This window comes from Ptiloglossa arizonensis, chromosome 13 (genome assembly GCF_051014685.1).
Source record: "Ptiloglossa arizonensis isolate GNS036 chromosome 13, iyPtiAriz1_principal, whole genome shotgun sequence".
In the NCBI taxonomy this organism is placed as follows: Eukaryota; Metazoa; Arthropoda; class Insecta; order Hymenoptera; family Colletidae; genus Ptiloglossa; species Ptiloglossa arizonensis.
In genome coordinates this window covers 369820-393024 of record NC_135060.1, presented here as the reverse complement: position 1 = coordinate 393024, position 23205 = coordinate 369820, and the positions used below count along the sequence as shown (strand labels likewise).

The following is a 23205-nucleotide window of genomic DNA, read 5'->3' as shown; positions in this document are numbered from 1 at the left end:
GTTGTAAATTTAGAGAAATCGACGCATTTCGAAATGAAAAATTTTAGCGTTGCATCGTTACGGTAACTGTTCGATTACATCCTGCAGTCTTTGCACAATATTTTGACATTTTACTCGATTTTTTACACACGTTGAAATATAAATATCTCCGTTCGAAGAAAAGCGGTTCGAGCGAGTGCTTTAAGATCGGTTAGATATTGCGGATGCAGAAATCACGATAACCATATATTTATAGCGTGCAGCAGACAAGTAAACGAAGGTATATTAACCGTGCGCGGTGTGTATCCACACGTGGATAATCCATTATTTGCACAACGAAAACGCGGCCATGCTCACGTCGAATTCAACCGCGCTTCTACCGTCTAATGCACACAGGAACGTGAGAGCTGTTGCAGGCAAAGGCATTAATTGGGATTAAGTAAATCAAGACGCTAATTAGCTCGCGCCAAGAGCGCGCGCGCGAGCGCGAGCGCGAGCGCTAGCGTACGCGAGCGAACGCGAGCGCAGCCGGCCCGACGATCAGCCACCCCCACCCTCGAATGTTGCCAACCCCTCTCATCGTCATCCCCGACGCGTTCAACTCGCTACTACCCTCGATTGTACAGGGTGTGCTCTGAAAAATGAACGCGAGCTAATCAACTGTACTTTATACGACCAGAGCTTTCTTTTTCAATTCGTCGAAATATATAATTAATCCGTACGAACCCAGTGTACAATCGACCCATTCGAAACGTTCGACCAGCTGTGGCCTTTAAATCGCGACGCAACGACCGCAACTCGCAATATTACAGTAGTCTATACGATATTACAATATTACGTAGAATATACGTGCAAACTTTCAACGTAAAATATTTCATTAAAAGTCTATGCGAAGAAGATTGAAGTCCGACTATCAAGGTTACCATGGTTATTTAAATTGAAATATAAGTAGTAAAAATGAGAAAATAATATAAGGAAATTTTTTTTCTAACTCTTTTACGCAACACTGGTCTTTTACACGTTTAACCGGCTGGAATTAAACGTTTTTCTACCTCGGTCCGTCTATCGCAGGGATTACGCGGTACCGTTTTTTTTCTCAGTTGCAAGTCTTACGAAGGTTGACAAAACAAACGTCTGACCCGATACGAGTCGCCACTCCTTCCACGGCTGACCATTCTTTCTCCCTACAATACGTAATTTACGAGTGTTTCAAAGTTTTACGATAAAGACATATTTCACGTTAAACTGGTAAATTTCCCAATATCGTACATTCTGTGAACGCAACAATACTTTACAATTTATAAATTACATCGTATCTTGTTACCGTAGTTAGCCGGATCTACTTCAATACCGTTGCTACGTTCGGATAATAGAAGCGTCGCAAGTGCGGATATTTATCGCATTATTTGTTCGATCAATTTCTTACGAAGTAAGTTTATTTTTGTCTCGGTCCCATCACCGTTGCCAAATTCCTTTCCGAGTTTCGTACGTGTTAGGATTTTTACAAGGATATCAGGAATTACGTAACAACACCCTGTATATATCCCAACGCGTCGACCGGACCGGTTTCTCGAGTATTTAATTATCCTGCCTATTTGCTACAGTTACAACGACCATAGGCACACGGTATATGCCACGTGTCGTCCATTTATTTATGCGACATCATTAGCGACGGCACTTCCGACGCGCGTTTACACAGATATGTTTGCCACCATTGAGATTAGCTTTGAAAGAGCAACGTCGCCTCAATAGAACGCACACTCTATCGATGAATGTACGCTCGATTTTTTTTTCAATCGAACGCGAAAGTTTCGCGCACCGTGCATTTTAAGGGGTTAATCGAGTTAAATTAATCAAGTCGATCAATTGTAACACGGACGGAGTGCCGTAACTATGGTCACGGTTCTGTTTGGGGTACTCGGCTCTTTCGATCGGAGCGCACTTCAGCGAAAAGGTTACACCATAAACGCGAAAGGAACAAAAGGTACGTTTATTTAAACTACAAGGTATCCTGCATCGAGTGGTTCAACCGAGAGAGAAACGATCCAGCATCCAAAAGTGAATCGAAAACAAAATAGAAATTTTTCGTACCTAATTCAGACCAACCGCGTGTTTCGCTGACGAGTCTCGACTTTAGAGATTTCAAAATTATCAAAAATGCTACCGAGGCGTGTAAAATTAATAATACGGGAACAGTGGGTATTTCTAGTTAAAAATTGTTGCTTTCGAACGATAAGTACAAACGAGATATCGCAAACCAGATTCTCGGTTACCTTTAATAGAAAAATCGACAACTCTCGATTTCCATCTATTCCAAATGCGCACGTACGTAACGAGTGTAAGGAAAATTTTATTCGAATAAAAAATGGCTGATAAAAACGACATACGGCAATTTATTCGCGACTTTTATTCGATTGGACATTTAAATATTTATTTGTTTATTGTGAAATATTTATTTCCAATTTGTACGCAAAGAATAACGGATAAAATTTTATTTGTCTTTTGTTCGTTATTCGAAACTTTTATCCAGATAAAAGTTCTCTGTCCGCGAAGCCCGATATATTTATTATTTCGCCCCACTCGTGAAAAGTTTGCCGACCGGTCCGAAATCGTACTGCTACTATATTTCGGTGACTAAAAATTTCCTACGCGAGAAAATCTATTCTTCGACCAATCGAGTCCACGATTACGATAACGCGAGTTTAACGTTTAAGCGCACCTCCGTTCTTCGACTACTTTGCGTTACAGGGTGGACGTTCCGATATATCGAGAATGTCCGATTAAAAATGGAGAAGACAGAGAGAACAGACACAACGATGGTAGAAACAACGGACGTACACACCAATGTAAAATATATAAAGGAATACAAAAAAACAACGCTGCGTTTTGTTAGTATTTCTAGTGTAATCGATACAAATACTAGAGCGATATTTATCGGAAAAGCATCGAGAGCGTATGAACTTTAAACGTTCTGTAGATCGAAAAATTTTATTCTTACAACGATATACTTTTTGGAAAGTAATATAATTTTCGGAAACGAATATAAAATTTTGGAAAGAATTCAATTAGCGTGTATCCGAGCGATCGGCATTACGGACAATAATACGAAATACACGAGTTTATATAATAAATAAAAAACTATACGTATCGTTTTCTTCGTTTCGGGACGAACGGAAACACGCACGCGAATCGAAAGTTTAACGAAATAGAGCTTTCGAAGATTGCTCGACGATTGATCGTCGAATATTGCAATTCGTTGCATCGCTCGAACGTGCAAGTATTTGACCGAGCTAGATTTTCAACCGTGGTAGTCGCGAAATAATCTTGGAATAAGCGCGTACGAATAACTCGACGAGAGAACCGTCGAGCGAGGTTCAATCGAATATAAAGCCATCTCACGAATTCATGAATCTCATCGCAATCCCATAGAACGTAGATTTGATTAGTTTGCCAATTACACGCTATGGACCTATTGAAATTGGATAACGAAAAGAAAGCCATCGCGTGGATCGATGAAACGCAAAGATGGAATAACTGAATTTCCTGGCGAGGGGACGCGACCGGATGTAGGAACGCGTTCTTTTAACAACTCGTACCTCGAACTGTGCGCACCGATCAGCTATTATATAGTATTTCGGAAACACCCCACCGTTCAATCTAGACGGTTACTCGTTTTCCAGATAAACGGAGTTTAACGTAATTTTCAGCGATCTCTCCACCGATAAAACAGTGATATTCGAGATTACGATTAAACAAGTAGAAACAGCAACCCGGTTGTGTACCCGGTTGTGTTGGTAATCAAAGTATCGTTCGAAAAGAACTTTAAGGGAAGAAACTCGAAACGATGATTCGATACGAAATTACTCGTTAAAAATTCCGTACGTACGTTCGTTCGCTATTGTTGTATCGTAGCAACGCAAATGTTTTCGAGCACCGACGCGGGTGGAAATAACGAGCAATGGACCGAAAACGCGTTAAAGTATTTACCTGTTGAATCTTCGTCGCTTTTCTCGAAAACAATGCCGCGAACGAAGCGACAATTCCGAAGATCTACATCTTCGTAGTGCCAATCGCGCGCCATTTTTTACGTTTCGTACACGGATATCGAGTGATCGCGCAAAGTAAAATCCGGACACGTTGATGTGTATTTAAATCGCGTATCGTTTAAATACGCGTCACCGTGTGTTTAAATACCTTCGAAATAGAGATTTCCGGTGTAAAGTAATCTGATCGCGACCTCGTAAAACGCAAACTCGATCGTATCGCCAATAACACGGAGCAGGGCCATTAAAATTAGCGAAAGAAAGGAAAGCCATCGCGTGGATCGATGAAACGCAAAGAAAGAACGTGAATTTTTGAACAGGTGAGTATTTATTTCATTACAATTGATAGAGCGAGGGGGGATGGCTGGCGGTGGTGGACGAGGATGGATGTGGGTGTGGGGGTGTGGGTGGATGGTGGGCGCGGAAGCGCGGAAGCGCGGAAGAGAAGCCGCAGAAAGCCCGCACGGATCCTGGTAATATCGCGAAAAGTGTTTGCTCAGCTTGTCTCGACCGAGCTCGGAGCATTAAACCGCGAGCGTTCTTTCGTCTCCCCGGGATCCAGCGAGCGATACCGACCTCTCCAATGTGTACGCTTCTGCTCTCGATTATACGTTGCGAGCCCGAAGGGCTATTTCCTCTCCCTCCGCGCCGCTCAATTTCGATTCTACCAATTGAAACACCGATCAGCGGGACGTACTTGCACCACGATAATTTCACTAACAATTTAAGCGCACGATCGCGACGATCGTAATTGTCCAGCGGACAGGAACACTCGAGCGAATATTTTCTACGAAGCTTCTCGGATCTTTTTGCCCATAGAACGAAATATTTCGAATAAAAGAGGAAACGGCCAGGTGGGAGATCGTATTTTAATACGAACGTTTTTGCCAACTATCGTCCAAAGGTGTTACGTTCGAATCGAGACATCGGGATTCGGTGAAAGTTCTAAACGATAGGCGCGTCGCAAATTGTTACACGTTGTACGAGAAACTGAGAAACACGAACCACCGTGTGGCTCGATTGATTCGCGATGTAAGATCTTTGTCGTAAAACCGAGTCGATGGAAACACGCGTATACCGTTGCGCATCGTTGAATCGTCCTCTACACGAAGCGACGTGTCCAGCGACGCGAACAAACATTAGTCGAATCTACGAGGAAAAATGTCGATGGATTAAATTCCGGAATATCGGAGCGATCGGCGCCATTACTGTCAACAATAACGAGAACGATACTAATAGCCGTGCAAACGTCGATCGGTATAGTAGTTGTTGGTTTCGATGGTCGATGCGAGGGGATAAAGGGGCTGGATGTAAAAGGAAACGAAGGGATAGAGGGACTGCGTCTGTTAACTCCGGTTTGAAGCTCCAGCCTCCTGGGAAATGCGCGTAATCGCCATGTCCCATTCTGAATCGGTGGCGACGCATTCTTGCCGGCAACTGCGTCCGTCCGTTTCGCGGCACCGTATTACCATGACCCACGATTAACTCGAATAACTGGCTGTGCACCGTAAGCGTCTAGTATTCGCAAAAATCTTTCGCCCGTGTTCGATCTTTCGGCACACAGAGCCGCGCAATTACCCCACGGTACACAGAGATACAATATTTCCACGCACTCGATAGTTTTCCGGACAATTGTTACGCAATCGCGGTCAGAGTTCGTTCCACATCGTACATCGTACATCGTACATCGTACATCGTACATCGTACATCGTACACCGACAGGAAATTAATCTAACCTAAGAAATTCCCTTTTCTGTTGCGTTTGATCGAGATTTCAACCGGAAAGTTAGATCGCGATATATCGGTACAACGTACTTCGTACGTGAAAGTTCGATTGTGTCGTATCGGCGCATCAAATGACGCGAATGAGAAATAACAGAATAATATTGTTACGAGCAGAGTATTAAAATTAATCGATACACCGCGTACTTTGGTTATCAGCGTTCTCTGTCAATAACCGATGTTGATTTAACGAAGTTGCAATTCTGACGTGTTCGAGACACATCGGTTCGTTGTATTTATATTTTTTTCCCGCATAAAAATGTATACTATTTTAAACAATGAATAGTCCACGCGATGAAACTGTACGATAGATCGAGAGAAATTGCAAACGATAGAATTGAAAAAGAGAAAATGGTTTCTACGACAACGATAAATTTCTCGATAATAAAAGTGTAGAACGTAGCAGAAAGAATAAAAGAACGCTAACGATACGTACAGGATTCGTTTCGAAAACTAAAAACGATACTTTACAAGTGTACCGTTCCAACAATTTTTCATATACAAATATCGAACGAAAGAAAACAATATCGAACGATAACTAAATTTGTTAAATTTCTCTCTCGTAGAATAATAAATTTGTGGCCAGTTGACGAGCGAATTTATAATACTTTCTACAGGGAAAGGCAGAGCGAAAGAGAAGAGAACAGGAAAATATAATATAACAAATGTATAAAAAACAGAAATTTATCCTCGTCCAATCGAAAAGTTCTCATAAATGAACCAACGATTCATCTAACTTGGCCCGCGGACAAAACGCGATACAAAACGTAGACCAAAAAACCGTTCAATGGCTCGGGGTTCCTAAAAGAACAATTTATATTTAGGTGAATAACCTGTTTACAATTCGAAGAAAATTTTACGTACACAAAACGTACGGCCTCGTAAGCATCTTTCAACTTTGACGAATAAGCTTTTCTTGACAATACACACGAGTTCTTCTTACATATTTCTGTTCGATTACACGTTTCGGTACAAGTTATATCGGCAAATAATACCGTATATATAGTAATTGATTAGAAAATAAATAGAACAGAGAGAGAAAAATAGAAATAGAAAAACAGTGATACGTAAATATATATAATCGCGTATAAAATCGCAAAGTGATTTTATCATCGGTGAACTCGATGGGACAATCTAGACACATTTTCTTGCCGCAAAAGATGGACCGAAAAGTATTTCATTTTATTCGTTGTATTCCTTGTTACACTTTTACAATAACAATAGTAATAACAACCGAGTGTACGGTAAATTATTCCGACAAAATGGAGTAGGAATTAATCGCTGCGATCATTCGCTTCGAGCCATAGATATACCACCGCCATGTGTTATCGGTCACGATTTGATCCGGTTTCGTCAAAGGGTCGACTCTTCGAGAGTCCCGCGACGGTCACGGGCGAGCTCGACACTCGCGCATCAACTAGCCCGTCACAATTACCAATTTACACGGAAACATAGTTTTTACCGCACTTATTTTGTAGTACGATAAGAGGATTCGGATGGTCTCTTTCGTGTACTCTCGCGAGGAAGAGAATTATAAAAACTTTATAAGAGTTCTTTTCATTTCTTTCCAACGAAGAAAAAAACTTATTTACCACTCGAAATCGCTTCTCTTTTTTATATCGGAATAACGTAATCGATCGATATACGAAAAGAAAAAAATAGATAGACATTTTGTGGAACGATTTCGTGAAAATTGCGGGATCGGCAAAGGATTAGGTGACACGCACCCCGTATAGTTCTCCGGTGATGCAAAATCGGATGAGAGAAAAGTACACGGGGCGAAGAAAATGACAGTTTTCTCGAGATACAAAAATACATATTCTTGCGCGTTGGCTGAAATTACGTGTACGGGTTCGTGCACGGAACGTTCTCTCGTCGAACGGGGAAGAGAAACCGCCTGGCACAGAATTTCAAGAGCGAAAGAGAGAACGAGTAAGATATCTCATTGATAGAAGGGTGGCCGAGGGTCGAAAGCGAAGAGAGCGAGCAAACGAGCGACCTGTACGTATACGGGCCACGAGGCGGAATAAAGTGGAATTCAGCGCAATGTGAATTATAAACGATATTATGCAAACACCGCGGAGAAAGAGTACTCGTACCGCGAGTTAATTTGATGAAAAACATCAGAGAGCCAGGAGACAGAGAAAAAGAGAGAGAGAGAGAGAGAGAGAGAGAGAGAGAGAGAGAGAGAGAGAGAGAGCCGAGGGGAACCAGCAAAAGACGCATCCCGAAAAGATCGTTCTCGAGGCGTACACGACCCTCTCTCGTCTAGTCAGTTTTCGGCCCTCAAGGCTCCTCTAATCGCCGACAACCGCGCTAAACCGCCTCGTGAATCTCCATTTCTTTTTCCACCTACCCACTTGCTTCCCTGTTTGCTTTTCTTATCGTCTACCGTGTTCCGCCAATTTCGCAACGTTCGCGATTCGAGCACGTCGCGTTAAAGGGGGATGCAACGGTCCCGGATTGAACGAATCGGACAGTTTTTTTTTTTTTTTTTTTTTTTTTTTTGCGTGTTTACACTTTTCAAAGGTTTAACTATTTAAAAATATACCGATCGAGAGACCGTGTCCATCCGAAAATACGGGTATTTTTCGTTGAACGTTTCGGTCTGTCGGGTGGTAGGTCTTGGTCGCGACAAATTATCAAATAATAACTCTATCACCGGATACTCGAGTACTCCTGCTTACGACTTCATCGTTATCGAAGTTGAATTCCGCGGCAAGACGAACGATCGATTCTTCGAAGAGAAACGCAACACTCGCGAAAGAATTTACGTTAGAAGCGAATAGATTCGAGGCGACAACGTTCGTTTCCGGTGTAAATCGAGTGCTCTCGAAGATCGCGAACGAACCGTGAATTCCCGCGTAAAAGTACCCACCGCCGACAATAATTAATCGAACGGCAATGCGCGCCGCGCGATGTATGTAAATTACGCGCGTTCGTCGACAAAATTGAATCAATTCCTCGATAGAAGCCCGGTTCGCGCGACCGAAGCTCGACGTACGGAACGCGTAACGCAACGAAACGATACAATAACGAATGGAACGAGTACACGCGTACGCGTACGCGAAAAAACGAAGGAAAAGAATCGCCGATACACTCGAAACTAATTGAACGAACAACAACCGGCTTCGTCCTCGTACTATTTCCGCCGAACAATTCCCTCGAACGTCGATCATCCTTTCGATGAACCGCGAAGAGAAACAGGAAACGGATCTCCCACCTAACGCGAGTGGTACAACGTCGATGATAATTCCCTGTTTTTCTTATATCGCTACTTGTCTCGGTTTCTCGTGTCCACTTGCCTCTTCCCTCTCTCCGCGCGGCAGAGAGAGAGAGAGAGAGAGAGAGAGAGAGAGAGAGAGAGAGAGAGAGAGAGAGAGAGAGAGAGAGAGAGAGGAGGAGGAGGAGGAGGAGAAAGGGGTGGGAGAAACATACGATGTTCCATCGATGCAGGTTAAGCAAGAAAAGCGAGAGAGACGTACGCCAACTCGGTACGAACGAAGAAAGAGGGCACCTATGATGCTCAACACGGCAAACATACCAGGCGCACGTGCAACCCTGCCGTAATTGAGCCAGCGCCGCCAATCTGCACTCGTTGGGGGCGGTTCTTCGTTGGCCGGGGGTTGGGGTGAGCTGCACAGGGACTGGCTGATACGCGTCGTCTGGAGGAGGAAAACGGAAGGGCGGCAGAACCGGCGGAAAAAGCAAGCGAATCCTACAAGCTCGGTCGCGATAACGAGGTGGTGGTGAACGAGACGAAAGTCGCCACCGACTCCTGGCGTTCAAATCACGGCCGAGCGCGGCACACGCTGGTTAACCGTTTCAACTGACGTTCTCGCGAACGCGTACTCTCGGTATCTGCGATCGCGTGCTTTCCCTCGCGTCGAAGAACACCGTCAACGCGACCACCGAACGATCAAATCGAACCACACGGATTCGAGAAGATCATCGACTCGCCGTCACGTCGATCGACGGCACACTATTAATAACAATAATAATAATAATAATAATAATAATAATAATAATAATAATAATAATAATAATAATAATAATAATAATAATAATAATAATAATAATAATAATAATAATAATAATAATAATAATAATAGTACCGGTAGTAGTAGTAGTAATAGTAGCACGTCTCTATCAAGATTACATATCCATGAAAAAGGAACAAAAGTAACGATACAGTAACGAGTGAAGAAAAGTACAATCGAGTACACGATAGTTCGCGACGAAAACTAGGTACAGCTAATAACCTCGGGTTGTATTCTCGAAAGAGAGATTCGGTGATCCGAGACGACGATAGTGCGACCTCGACGGAACGAATCTCGCGAAACGACCCACGGATATCGAAGCGAGCCGGTCCTCGAGTAACGTCGTTCCGTGGAATCGAAAGACACGTCGAAACGATGCACGAAGGTTCGTAAGAGGCGAGAAGTCGAACCGTTCGCTGAGCATCCGGTCGGATCGGTATCATGTACAGTCTGTACAGAGCTTGGTTCGGTGACAGTGTTATCGGGGACAGTTACTCGCGGCTTCAAGAAACCCTGTCGCCCCCGGACACGGTCGTCAGAGTCGGGAACGAGGGGGAACATCAATTTGTCGCTCACAAAGGGGTCCTAGCCGCTCATAGTGGCTACCTGAAGGCTTTGTTAACGAGTGCTGCGACAACTCCCAACAGTGTCAATGCAAACGTTGGCAGCTGCGGTAATCTGCCGGCAACAGCTATCGCGGTGACGACCGCGAACCTTTCGGGACAATCGCCGCCGCGACAACCGGTCACGTCCGTCTCGGTTTCATCGATTGGTAAATATTCATTGTTCGTTGTCAGAAATTGTCCGGTACACCCGGGGACCGTACAAAACACTCGTCCGCGTCGAAGAGATGCAACGAAAGGCGTCGCGACTGCGTTCCTACCGGTAACGACACCGACACCTATCGGAGGAGAACGCCTTTCGTCGCATCCCCCGAGAGTCTTGCGATTGCTTTCGTTGTCTACTTCGAACCATCCTTTCGAAAATTTGGGAGATCGAACAAAGGGCAGAGAAACGGATACTGGCAAGAATTTAGAAGAGCGTGTTTCGCGACGATCGAACGAAGATTCGGTTCTTCGCAACGATTCGGTGCTCGAAGAATCACCGCGGTTCGATGGTTCCTTCGCATCGTGGAAAGATTTTTATCGTTTCTATCGTTACCGTGAGCGAAAGTTAAGCGAAATTTATAACTCTCGATCGACCAAAATATTTTACCCCGCCTTTCGAAAGTTTGCGATCAAACGAGTACTAGTTTCTTATCCCCTGAAACGGTGACTCTTAACCATCGCGAACGCGTAATCGTCGATTTCTATTCTCCGATGTTGTCAACATCGTTGTACAATTAGCGTCGAGCAGAGACGGGCAAAATCGTTGGATTCTTATTTCCGTTCGCTGCGATATATTTAATTCTGCGATGAAAAAATGTTCGTTCGACGTGCAACGGATAAAAATTTTCGCAATCTCGGGTGTCTAGAAACTGTCGGGAAACTCTGCCCGAACGATATTACCCGAACCGTAACCTCGAAAAGATTAAGAAGGACCGTTCGAAGGACTCGCGTCAACGGTACCGGTACCTTTCGCGAACGTCGTTCGCGGACGACCTTTCCCTGTTAAACCGAACACGCTCGTTCTAGGTGGAGAAGCCTTCGCGCCTCTATTGAATTACATGTACACGGGCCGGTTGGAAGTGACATTGGACAACGTTTACAGCGTGTTGTTGGCGACGCATTTGTTGCACATGCCCGGTGCTTTGGAGCAGTGCAGGGCGGCGTTGCTCAGGCTGAGGGCACCACCGCCTCTCCCGACACCGATACCGGTGGGACCGACATCGACGCTGACCTCGACGCCAGGTTCTACGAACATACTTAGGCCGATACCGAACCGACTGATGATAGACCCGAGCATGTGCTGGCCACCGACGGCACCGCTCTATCCGCCGACCGCCCCGTCCTCTGCGACCATCGGTATACCGCATCTGCCTCAGTTGCAACCATCGGTGCTGATGCAATCGAGCGTTCCGCTCGGCGTCCCGGTCACCCCGCCGTCGACCGTACAAGAAACGCAAACCTCCGCGCGTTACAGGTTCGAACGGCGATTTTACACCGGAGCCGAGGAGCTCCGACGAAACACGTGTGGAACGGCAACACCGAGCGGACCGATATGCCCGAGTGGTACAAAACTGGTACCCCTCGAAACGAATCATCGAGTTCGCGTGCAAATATTTCTCGCAACGGTTAACGATAGTCAACGAAGGTCGATCTAGCGCCAATCTTGCCTAGAGTTCCTCGATCATTCGGACCGAGTTACGGAAGAGCCTCACTCGACGGTTTGCAATCCTCCGGAAGTAGCCGCATCGAATCTTCCTTTTGTTCGAAACGCGTCAAGTATTTGTTTCGTTCCTCGATACTCGGTTCGTTGTAGTTTGTCTCCGGATACGTGGCTCTTCGACGAGCTACCCGATGGTTGAGAAAAACACTCTTGGCATATGCTCGCAGCCTGCTATTTCCCACGTGTTATTGTCCTCGATGAAACGAAACGAAACGAAACGAAATAAATCTCGGCTTGTTTTTCCAACAGCAAAGTTCCATCACCGAAACCCGCGCTGTACCAAATCGAGCGGAATCGTGGGCAAAGGGAGACCAGGCAAAAGTCACCGGAACACGTGAGGTCGAGCTCGCTGCCGTTCGTCGCCGCGGCGGCAGCCGCGTTCACCGCGTTCGCCACGGCGAGGGCCTCGTCGCCGACGCACTCGGTGTCACCGGCTCCCTCCACGGGCTCGCAATCCTCCCTGCCCTCCTCCCGTAGCAAGAAATCAACGACAACGGAGCAACGACGTTACAAGGAGGATCGCGATCGCGATTACGAACAGGGGAATCCCAACGGTACCGGAGAATCTCAGGCACGCGCATCGCCGCTGACCACCACCAACGAAACGACTACGGTGAATCGTAATCGCGACAGGAACCTCGAGGGGCCCTCGATCCCGGACAACGATCGTCCCAGGTCCTCGAAACGGAGAGGACGAGGATCGAACGGAAACGAGAGTTCCTCGAGCGGTGTCCTGTCGGTCGTTTACGACGTAGCCTGCTGCGACGGACCGGTCAAGTTCCACCGTGTCCTGAACGAGAACTACTCCTCTTCGGCGGCCAGCTGTCCCAACCCCTCCTCCCAGACCCGTCTACAGAGGTCGTGCTTCGAAACGGAGAACGCCTTCACCGAGAACGACGAGAACGGAGGACCACCGACCACCGGGACGACCCGCGACCCGACCGATTCGACCATCGACCCCAACACCACCAACGAGAGTTATTCCTGCGGCTACTGCAGGCACACCTTCAAGTCGCAATACTGCTACAGAAAGCACACCAAGAGACACTTGCTACCGACCAGGGCCAACGACTCGATCGGTAACAGGCAACGTCAGGACCTTCCTCGCAGCAGGAGGGAAGTGCGTCTTTTGGACCTGAACGTTCAGTACTACCCCTGCAAGATCTGCGGCTGCAAGTTCCCCAGTTATTACTTCGTTCATAAGCACCGGAAGCTCTGCCATGCCAACATAGAGGAAAGACAGCAGTCGGAGGAAACGAGCGCCGCGACCACCGAGGATCGGAAGTCCACCGCTTCGACGACCAACGAGAACCAATGAGATTGTACTCCTTCTACCCTCGCATAAAGGTACGATCGCAACCGTACAGAGATCCAACACGCGGACCTAAATCCCTGTTATTTGTTTTAGGAATGTTTCGAACCACCGAGACTTCGACGGAGGCTACGTCGAGAGGATATTCTCCTCTATTTATCTCCGCGAGGAACATTTCGAGCGAGAACGCGGCAGCTTAGAACCTAACCGAGTGGAAGATTCCCATGGAAAACGATTCGACCGTTGGATCGTTTTAGAATTAAGGAGTTACAACGTTGTACAATCGAAATAATTAAAGTGCAATGAAACAAGTGTACGAGATATGTTTTCCTGCGTATTTACTTCGGAAGGTGATCAATTTCGAGTAGCTTTGGGATCTATTGCGAAAAACGCGAAACACTGGTGTAGATCGGATCGCTGCGTGCCGTGAAGAAACGTTTGGTAATAAAATGGCGTACGACGTTTACGCGAATTTAAACGTTGTCGCACCGTTGTCGCGCATCGATTCGATCGGTCCGTAAGTTTCTACCAGTGATTGCGTATCGCGAATCGAAAGAAACGAATATACTAGTTTCGACTAGCATTTTATTACAGTAGTTGTCCAATGGTTCTATAATGCTGCCAACATCTATTGCTCGCGGAATGAAACTATTAAACGTATGTATACGGTATCGGAGCGATGTTCGTTTGTTTTTTAAATTTTCCGTAAATATAATCGATAAACTTAAAATCGTACAAATCGAAATAATACAATTTTTCTACAATTTAACGATGAAAATTTCAAATTCTTTAAAAGTCGATATCAAATTTATGGTCGATTATTTTTGAAAAACTTATAAATTTTGTAGAAATTTTTTAAAATATGTATCCTCTTCGTAAATTTTCTACACGTTTCTTACGGATCCGTTTATAAAATCTTTAATGGCTTTTCGTTATCGAAAATGTACTCAACGTACTCTGTCGACTATTTAAATTTTAAGAAATACGGAAACTTAAAAACTACCTTCGTAATTTATAAAATTATCGGATAAAAGAAGATGATCGCGGAAACGTGACTTTTTTTCCCCCGGTCGAAATAACGTTCGACCACGTGTACGTAGTGAATTCAACGCTGCCAAAAATTCATCGATTCGGACGCGAACGAACGATTCGCTTTCCTTGTTCTTTGCACACGACCCGAGTTAAGAAATATAATAATCGTAGCTGTTTCGTTGTTAACCCAGAAACGATATAGTTAGGAGAACGTTTCGGTTGCGGTAAGGGCCGAGATACGACGAGGCAATGAGTTCATTTATCGCAAGTACACGAATTCTCAACGCGACGACCAGCCATGGTCTTCCCTGTTAATATAGTATACCCGGCCGAATAGGGCCACGGAACAATGCGATCGAAACACGTCGTGTCGGGAGTTTACGGAGTTGCGATAAATTTCTTTATTGTCTCGTCGTATCTCAGCTTTTATTACCACTGAAATCTACTCGCAACTATGGAATTAATGTTAACGCGGTCGAAAGGTACCCGACTGAATTCTTTCGATCGAAACGAAAGTAATTAAAAAAAAAAAGAAGCGATTGAAAAATGAGTCGACGAGCCAGTATCGTTTCGGGAGAATAAAATTTGTAAAATTTCTTTCAAGATGGCGCATCGCTGAACCGATAGAGTTCTCGTATTCCTTGAAAGATTTATAGACCAGTCGTAAGCGCAAGATGTTAAAGAAACGTATTGCTCGTTGTAAAGTTACACCGCGTACAAGGATAATCCGAACCGTCGTTAAACGATTCAAAAGGAAGATGCATCGATCGTTCGAACAACGAAGCTGTCGTAGATCCATATGCAACGTCGGAACGGAAAGATTCGCTGATCGTACGACGCTGCGTATGTACGTATGCGCTCTGCACAGCGAACCGTTCTTAGAAAATTCATAGCAAACTCGTACGACACCTTGATCGATCTGTGCAAAAAGATCGGCGTAAAAAAAACTCTCGATAGCATCGCTGATGCACCGAAATCACCGTTGATCTGCTTGGGCATCCAACTGTCCCCCACCGATCGGAAGTCGTGAGCCGATAGCGTGACAACGCGTCTAGTATGGACAAGTTTTTTTTTTTTCGCGTCAAAGTACAAACTCGTTACTCCGCGTAGAAATATCGTACCGAAGGGTTCAACGAAGGGGAATCGTAAATTTTTCTTTCCAGAGAACTTACCGATGGTGTCCATCGATTGGGCTTCCTCGTCACTGGTTTCCATAGAAGTGGCGTGATTATCTTTTTTCTTCTCCTTTATTCTGCTCGCAGCACCGACGCCAGCAACACCGCTACTATTCGCGTCTCTGCAACTCGACTTCTTTTTATTCGAGTCTTTGAAATCCGACTGTATCGTTGCGGCGTTCGTCGCATTGGCGTTCAACGAGGACGACGACGACGACGACGACGACGACAATGTACTCTTCCCGTCAATTCTGTAACAATAACCAAACCGAGGAAATCACATTAATCGTTTGAACGTACTTTCCTTCGAAATTCAAACTACGCGAAACAACCACGCCGACCACGGACTCTCCAACTAATTACTTCGTGTAATAACAAATTTGGTATTATAGAATTCTGTTAAATTATTTACTTCTTTATTTCATTTTTACACGTGCACGCACGCGCGACAAAATTAAACAATTTCTTTGTTGCATTACAATTACAAGTGCAATTATTATGAACCAAATTGTAAAGTTATACACCAAGGTTTTTCCTACCAGTGATTAATTCAACGATGAAAAGATTTTAACGTTATTGAAAGATGTGTACGTTAAATAAGCAAGTAAATACTGTGGTAACTGTGCAGATAAGCAGGGTACGACCAATGTATCGTTACTAACCGAATTCCAAATTATGGCCCATAAGACGAATTACCAGTTCTTTCGAAAAACGATAATGTAAGTGCATGCGAAACACAAAAATCCAGACTTAAAGCTCATTAACACATCCGAATACCGCTTCGACTGTTACAATTTATTGAAAAACAATTAACACTACGTTTCAAAGGGAAACGATACTTTGAATTTCGAAAAATTGTTCCAAACTCGTTTAAATATCGCTAAAGACTACAACGTATCAAAATTTCGATAAAAACCGAGATACCCCAAAAGTGTTCGATTTATTTCCGAATGATAGCGAGTTTTGTGTTGCAGTCTTCCGTCAAACTAATACACTATATGTAACTGGTTCCATTCGACTGTTTACATAGAATGCTCAATATCTTACGTACGACCTTGTCGTATCGGTTCGTTCTTTCGATAAGAGTATTACGTGTTTTACGAAAAGAAGAAAACGTCTGACAAAAATTATGAGAAATAAAGGTTCACGGCATACGTACGAAATGCAATTTGGTATCAAAGTTGAGCATTTTTATAAATAAAATTATACAGATAACGAATAACGTTTTATCTGGATGAACTTTTATTCGTGTCTTATACTTTTTATTATTTTTAACGAAAGCAGAATGAAAACTGATGAGAATGTTGTAAAGAAAAAACAACGTTGATAAAAGTATAGAAAAAATTGGAGTTTGTGCGATCTAGATCGGTAATTCTCAAATCTTTTGGTTTCGAAGCTCTTAACGTTCGAAAAAATGTATGTATCTCATAAATAAGGCGAGTGTATTTCTCTTTCCAAAAAGGATCAAACGAAACAATTTGTTTACAATGATAAATCATCGATACGTGTACCCTCATTTTCCATAATGGCTTCCATCTATTATATTTACCAATTCTCCGATCCCTCTTTTATAAAAATTCTTTGATTTCGATGAAGAGAATTCGTTCAAGCACCTTCTAACTGTGTCAACGTTTCTTAACTCCCTGAAAGGGAATTAATCCGGCAAAGGCACGGCTGGAAAGTAGGAAAAGTGAATCGTTCATTTCCATCCGAATTAATCAATTTTTGCGGGCGTCTTATTCGCCGCGTATGGTTAACGTTATTTTCGTGAAAAAAAAAAAAAAAAAAAAAAAAAAGAAAAAAAAACCTATATCCTCTTAAGCAAATTAGTCGAGTCTGTCTTTTTAATCGCTAACTGCACTCGTTTTAGTTTTTAATAACAAATTTCCATATCGACGAATCGATTGAACTTCAACAACCGTGAAATCAATTATTATTCATTTCAAAGCAGTTAGCAAAAAATTGTTGAATTCGAATGCCGAACAACGATTCACTCTCCTTACTGTCCAAACAGATCTCCATCTGATTATTATTTATTCGAGAACTTTGCAGAATCATCTCCCTAGAAAAGAGTTTATACGGAATACTGACGTAATCGAAAGGTGCCCGACTAAATCCTTCGTATCAACATCAAAGAGTTTTTATAAAAGAGGGGGCGAGTAATCAGTAGGTACACAGTAACTAATTAGAAAATAACTAAGATTACCAAAAATAGTACAGTATATATGAAAAATTCTCAAAGAAACCTCAATTTTTCCACGTTCAAATTATCCCCCTCAAAGATTTATGCATAGTTTTATGATTTACAATGGGACACCAATTAATGGTTCCGTTTATTTGAAACTTCATACGTAGACAGAAAACCAACAAATATTTCACCTCTATACGACCGTTTGACTCAACACTCGGTAGTTTACAAGTTATTGAGCAATGACGATCATAATTCGTCGGTTAGTATTCCAAGTTTTTATAAGATCGTTATTTTTTCAATTAACAAGGTGGCTCAACGATTGCGATCGAAGACTCCTATCCGTGTGGCCTTGGTTCGAGTCTCGTGCAGACACTAATTTTTCATATGTTCTATTTAAATTTACGCAATGAAATTATTTCTTTGGCATTTGGATTGATCTCCATTTTTTTTCAATCGCTTGAAAAAAAAAAAAACTATCGAATTAACTCCAACCAAAATAGAACAAGTAAAATAAAGGAACATTGAATAAAAAAAAAAATAAAATTGTTAGAAAATATTTATGGGGCGAATATATCACGAATATATTGGCGGAAAAGTTCCAACTATAGAGTCAACGAAACAATCTGCATATAATTTCTAGACGAACGAGAAGAGTCAACTTGCCGAATTTCACGCAGCTCGAAATCAGATTTTCAACGATCAACTCAATTTCGGTGATGAACGCCTAGGTAAACATAATCCACTAACCAGTAACCATTGATTAGCATTACAATCTGCTAATACCTACCCCACTTTTCCCCTCGAAGCTCCATTTTACCACCACCACCACCACCACCACCGCCGCATTCTATTTCTCCCTACCCACACCACTTTCACCCCTCCGCCCTTCCAACCTGTCCCCTTTCCCTTACTTTCAATTCTTTTATTTCATTTTTCAAGAATCACAACGATCGTGTTGCTTAACCCTTTCGCTCATGGCATATTATAAGACAGATGTTTCAAAACCAAATGGAAAACAATTTTACCTGTAATTTCACGCTTTCCTATACTTGTAATGTACTTGAAGTAAATTTTTAAATAGATATTTCGTCATACTTGAATCACAGTAAGCAATTTCGTGTAAATTGTTCACGTTTATATATCATAGCAAAATACAAGTTAGGCATTCATAAAACTTTTTAAAGTCTTGAAAGTAATTTAAAAATTTTTAACATACGTTCCACTTAATTAACTGCGCAAAATATTATTCTCGACAAAAGTTTTCTTGTCCATAAATTTTAAAAACTAGTATCTTTTCGTTTCTGTTGACACGAAGGATACTTTTAGTTTTCTAAATAAAACTATACCTTTTTCCTTCTTATTAATATTATTAACGTAATTCAAAACAAATCCAAAGGCTACAAACAAATTACAAGATGAAAACTCTATCGAAGATGTGTGACGTTGTATTCCATCAAAGTATTCACTTAGAATAAATGCTCGAATCTTCCGTACATGAACTATACCTTTCAGGATACTATACACCATAAAGGTTATGGTATACAAGTTGCAGGTGACACGCTTTTCTCATACACACCTTTTTGGCATTTGTGATATCGGGCACTCATTTATATGAACTTGACAAAGTCACTATTTTTTTTTTTTTTTTGTTAGTAACAAATGAAGTAAATATTTACATTGTAATACTTACTTCCAAAGCAAACACTTTGAGGAAAAGTACCGTCCTAAACATTTTCAATAGAGTTTCCTTGCGTTTTCGTTTATTCTTGTAAGTTATCTATATTCTGAATTTGTTATAAATCACGCTGATGAGATTTGTGAAAATAAACTACAGCTTAATTAAATAATTAAAAATAACCTTCTACGGAAAAAAGATATATAAATGTTTTAGTTTTTGGAAAATATACATATTGAAAAATAGTTACACGAAATGCCCTGTTTATGAGAAAAATATCGTATTTAATCATTTATTTGAACATAATAGTAATTTATGTTTAATATAATGTAGTATGCTAATATTTGCCACATTTTTTTCTTCTCTACTGTTATTTGTAATTAATTACAATCATTGCACTAACTATATAGTTATGATAATGATGGGAAATTTTCTACCATGATAATAAATGCTTTAGAAATATATATTTTAACCTTTAGTCAGTGCAAATATGTATGACCATTTCCTTTATAATTAAATACAATATATATATATATATATGTGATGGACCATATTCAATGTTACGAGTTAATGTATGTATATTGGTTTTATAATTATTAACATTTTCACAAACAAAAATATTATTATTTTGATTTTATATTATATTGTCACTCAGACTCCTCATACAATACATAAGACATCAATTTGAATGTCCTTAGAAAAATATGCAGACCAAAACCACTTTTTTAGATGCTTAAAACGGTTTAAGGTATACATTTATTTATTGGGCATTAAATACCTACAAATATTCCTATCGTATGATTTATAAAACATTTACACAAAAGTAAATGAATGTTTAGCGGTAAACAAAATTCATTACCGAATACTTGGACGATAAAACTACTTCAACACCATAAACCATTTGATACAAAACAAAGAATTTGAATCAAACTTTCTTTTTTCTTTCTGTGAGGATATAACAACTATGCTTTGTTATATAAAGGAGTCCAGTAAACCATAATATGAGATCATGAAAATAAAGGTAGATAAACTCACGAATTTTTCTTGTATAAGCTAATGAAATGAAATTAATATAAATTTAAGATACTTTTAATAGTTTCGTATTTTTATAGCTAATATCACTGTATACAACAAATTTTTAATATAAATTTTGTAATTAATTAATTAATGCAAAAAGTTAAGCTTTTCAAGAAGTATGTCATTACTCAAAGCAAGAGATGGACAAAATTTTTATGCAGATAAAAATTTCGAATAACGAATAAAAGATAAATAATTTTTGTTCTATTACTAGTTTAATAAAAATTAAAATTTCATTACATATGAATTGAAATAAATATATGAAATATTTCACACTAAACAAATTAAAATGTAACTGTCCAATTGAATGAATATCGCAAATCAATCGTTATACATTGATTTTTTTTGGCTTACGAAGTTAGCTCTGGTTCAGCTTTCGTGATCTCATACATAAACAAATTACAGCTCTTTATATTGGCGTTTATAATAACTCTAGAGAAAATAACTTATACATAACATTTTATGTGGTCCTCCCTGTATGGAGAAAAGTTTTATAGGCCATTGGTCAGACAAAATAATAGCACAAATTGAATATCTTTTGTAGATACTTTACCGTGAATAAGTGACATGAAAATATTTGTCACTATGTAGTTACAGTAACTGAAAATTTTTTAATATTTAAATTTGAATATAGTTAAATTTTAAATATGAGAGTAAAAAATGGCAAATAAAACAAATTTCTAAGAAGAAAATTATCAAAAACAAACAATAGTACAATAAAAATAATTTTGAGTTTACCAGAATAAGATTATCTAATTACAAAAGAATTTGATATTTAAAAAAAGAAAATATGGTTGTGAATTGGCTAAAAAGTGAATAAAATTTAAAAGAAACAAAGGTCTACGTAGCTGCTGAGATAACAAACGCAAATACTAAACGTTTCCAACATATTGTGCAAAATCATAACGATTTACATTTAAAAAAAAAAAAAAAAATGATTATGAACTTTTTCTATCAGAAAATCATAATGAGATTGAATTCTAATGAATTAAATAATATGCAAAATAGAAAAGAAATAGTAATATTCGTATTAAAATAAAAGTTAAAGCCATTTAGATGTAAGAGTTACTTGTAAGTTTTCTTGTAAGTTACTTGCAAAATTTTAACTACAGTAGAACGCTGATTAACAGAAATATTATTAAAACCTATTACCGGAAAGATTGTTTCTCGGGAGGGACGAGAAAATCTTGATCTACTCTTAAAATGTTGGAAAAATTCTATTTTTATTTAATTGTATTAGTACGATATTCTAACTGTTTTCAATAACAAATTATACTTGCTTTTCAAATATTCAACATTTTATATTTGTCTTCATCGATTAATTACAAAAAAGTTCGTTTACCAAAAATGTTTGGTCTCCGATAATTAACGTTTTACTGCAATAAAGTATACTATTATTCTTTTGTACGGAACTGTTGTTGTATCGGGTAGTTTTAAATTATGTAATTAAAAACATTCATAGAAGAAAAATATTACGTACATTACTTTAACATCTTTTCCTGATACCGTTTCGGAACTTAATTGCGATTCTTCCTTCACTTCCACTTTGATAAGATGCGATTCCTTAGATTCCATTTTACTTTCTTTACTGGGTTCCCTAATATCCTTGGTATTGGTTGTTGTTGACGACGGCGTGACACATGTCGTTGTAGTACTCAGTATGGATGTCGTTGTGGCTGTCGTTGATGTTATTACAGATTCTGTCGATAAACATATACTCGACGTTGTTGAACTTAAAGGAGTCGCCGAAGTGGCCACTATTGTTGTTGCAACAGCTGTTGATACACTGGATGTTGTTGTAGTCGTCGTCGTCGTGGTGGTAGTAGATGTTGCTGCCGAATTATTTTGAGGATTTTCTTGCGTCTTCTGCTGTTGCTCGCGTTGCAGCCTCGTCGTAACACCCGTAGTTAAAATGTCTATGGGTCCAATACTTGAACTGGTATTATTTACCTGAAACAGTTACAAAAATAAATAGATATCCCTAAACTCACAAAATTATAATATATATTGATAATTTTCTATTTAACAGAAATATAAACTATTTAATAAAATAACAATAAAATCAATTCATTAACTATAACTCAGAAGCATTGCTTTAATATAGATCAATTATATATATATATATATATATATATATACACATAAACTAACAGAAACATGATTTTAAATAAACTTACTTTATTATTAGGATTGTTTCGAGAGCTACGTGTTCGTTGCCGCGACTTCCGCAATAGCTGCTTATAATTTTCTGCTTTTTTAGTGAGGTAGTAATGATGTACACAATCTGGAACGGACTTATGTTCTAACGATTGAGCTATCGTTCCAAAGTTCTTAGGATGTTGTAAATATTTTTCCTTAAACAATTCGTGCTCCACAGAACTCCATACATTAATTAACTTCCGTTCACTGTGAAGAGCCTCTAATTCTTCTGGCTGAAGCAGACCGTTCCGATTTTGAAACGCGATTCGTCTCTGTTTTGTATCCAACAACAAAGGAGGTATTACTGCATACGACCGCATCTTCTTATCTTCCATCTGTAAAAATAAATAAAACAAATATTATTAGGATGTA

General features: G+C 40.6%; 2 protein-coding genes across 11 annotated transcripts in view; one reads left to right on the top strand and one right to left on the bottom strand.

The window, feature by feature from the left end:
- Window positions 1-23205, bottom strand: part of Smr (nuclear receptor corepressor smrter) — a 96729-nt gene that overhangs the window by 16756 nt on the left and 56768 nt on the right. For all 10 annotated transcript variants that reach the window (XR_012993961.1, XM_076325766.1, XM_076325762.1 and 7 more), the window contains 3 exons: window positions 22812-23168; window positions 22115-22584; window positions 15689-15942 (listed from right to left, as the gene is read on the bottom strand). Coding sequence is in view for 9 of the 10 variants with exons in the window: in XM_076325766.1 (XP_076181881.1) it covers window positions 15689-15942; window positions 22115-22584; window positions 22812-23168 (1081 nt within the window). In the remaining variant the exon portion in view is untranslated. The remainder of the gene's footprint in view (window positions 1-15688; window positions 15943-22114; window positions 22585-22811; window positions 23169-23205) is intronic.
- On the top strand, window positions 9947-13790 carry LOC143154022 (uncharacterized). The gene is made up of 4 exons (XM_076325771.1): window positions 9947-10616; window positions 11479-11926; window positions 12422-13519; window positions 13581-13790. Exons 1-3 carry the CDS (start codon window positions 10286-10288, stop codon window positions 13488-13490), a joined length of 1848 nt encoding a protein of 615 aa, XP_076181886.1. The 5' UTR covers window positions 9947-10285; the 3' UTR covers window positions 13491-13519; window positions 13581-13790.

What these genes read in the sequence shown, in the direction of transcription:
- LOC143154022 (XM_076325771.1), top strand. Translation starts at nt 10,286, where the DNA reads ATGTACAGTCTGTACAGAGCTTGGTTCGGTGACAGTGTTATCGGGGAC. An exon ending in CGTCTCGGTTTCATCGATTG is followed by an intron (nt 10,617 to 11,478) that starts GTAAATATTCAT and finishes CGCTCGTTCTAG; the next exon opens with GTGGAGAAGCCTTCGCGCCT. An exon ending in CAAACCTCCGCGCGTTACAG is followed by an intron (nt 11,927 to 12,421) that starts GTTCGAACGGCG and finishes TTTTTCCAACAG; the next exon opens with CAAAGTTCCATCACCGAAAC.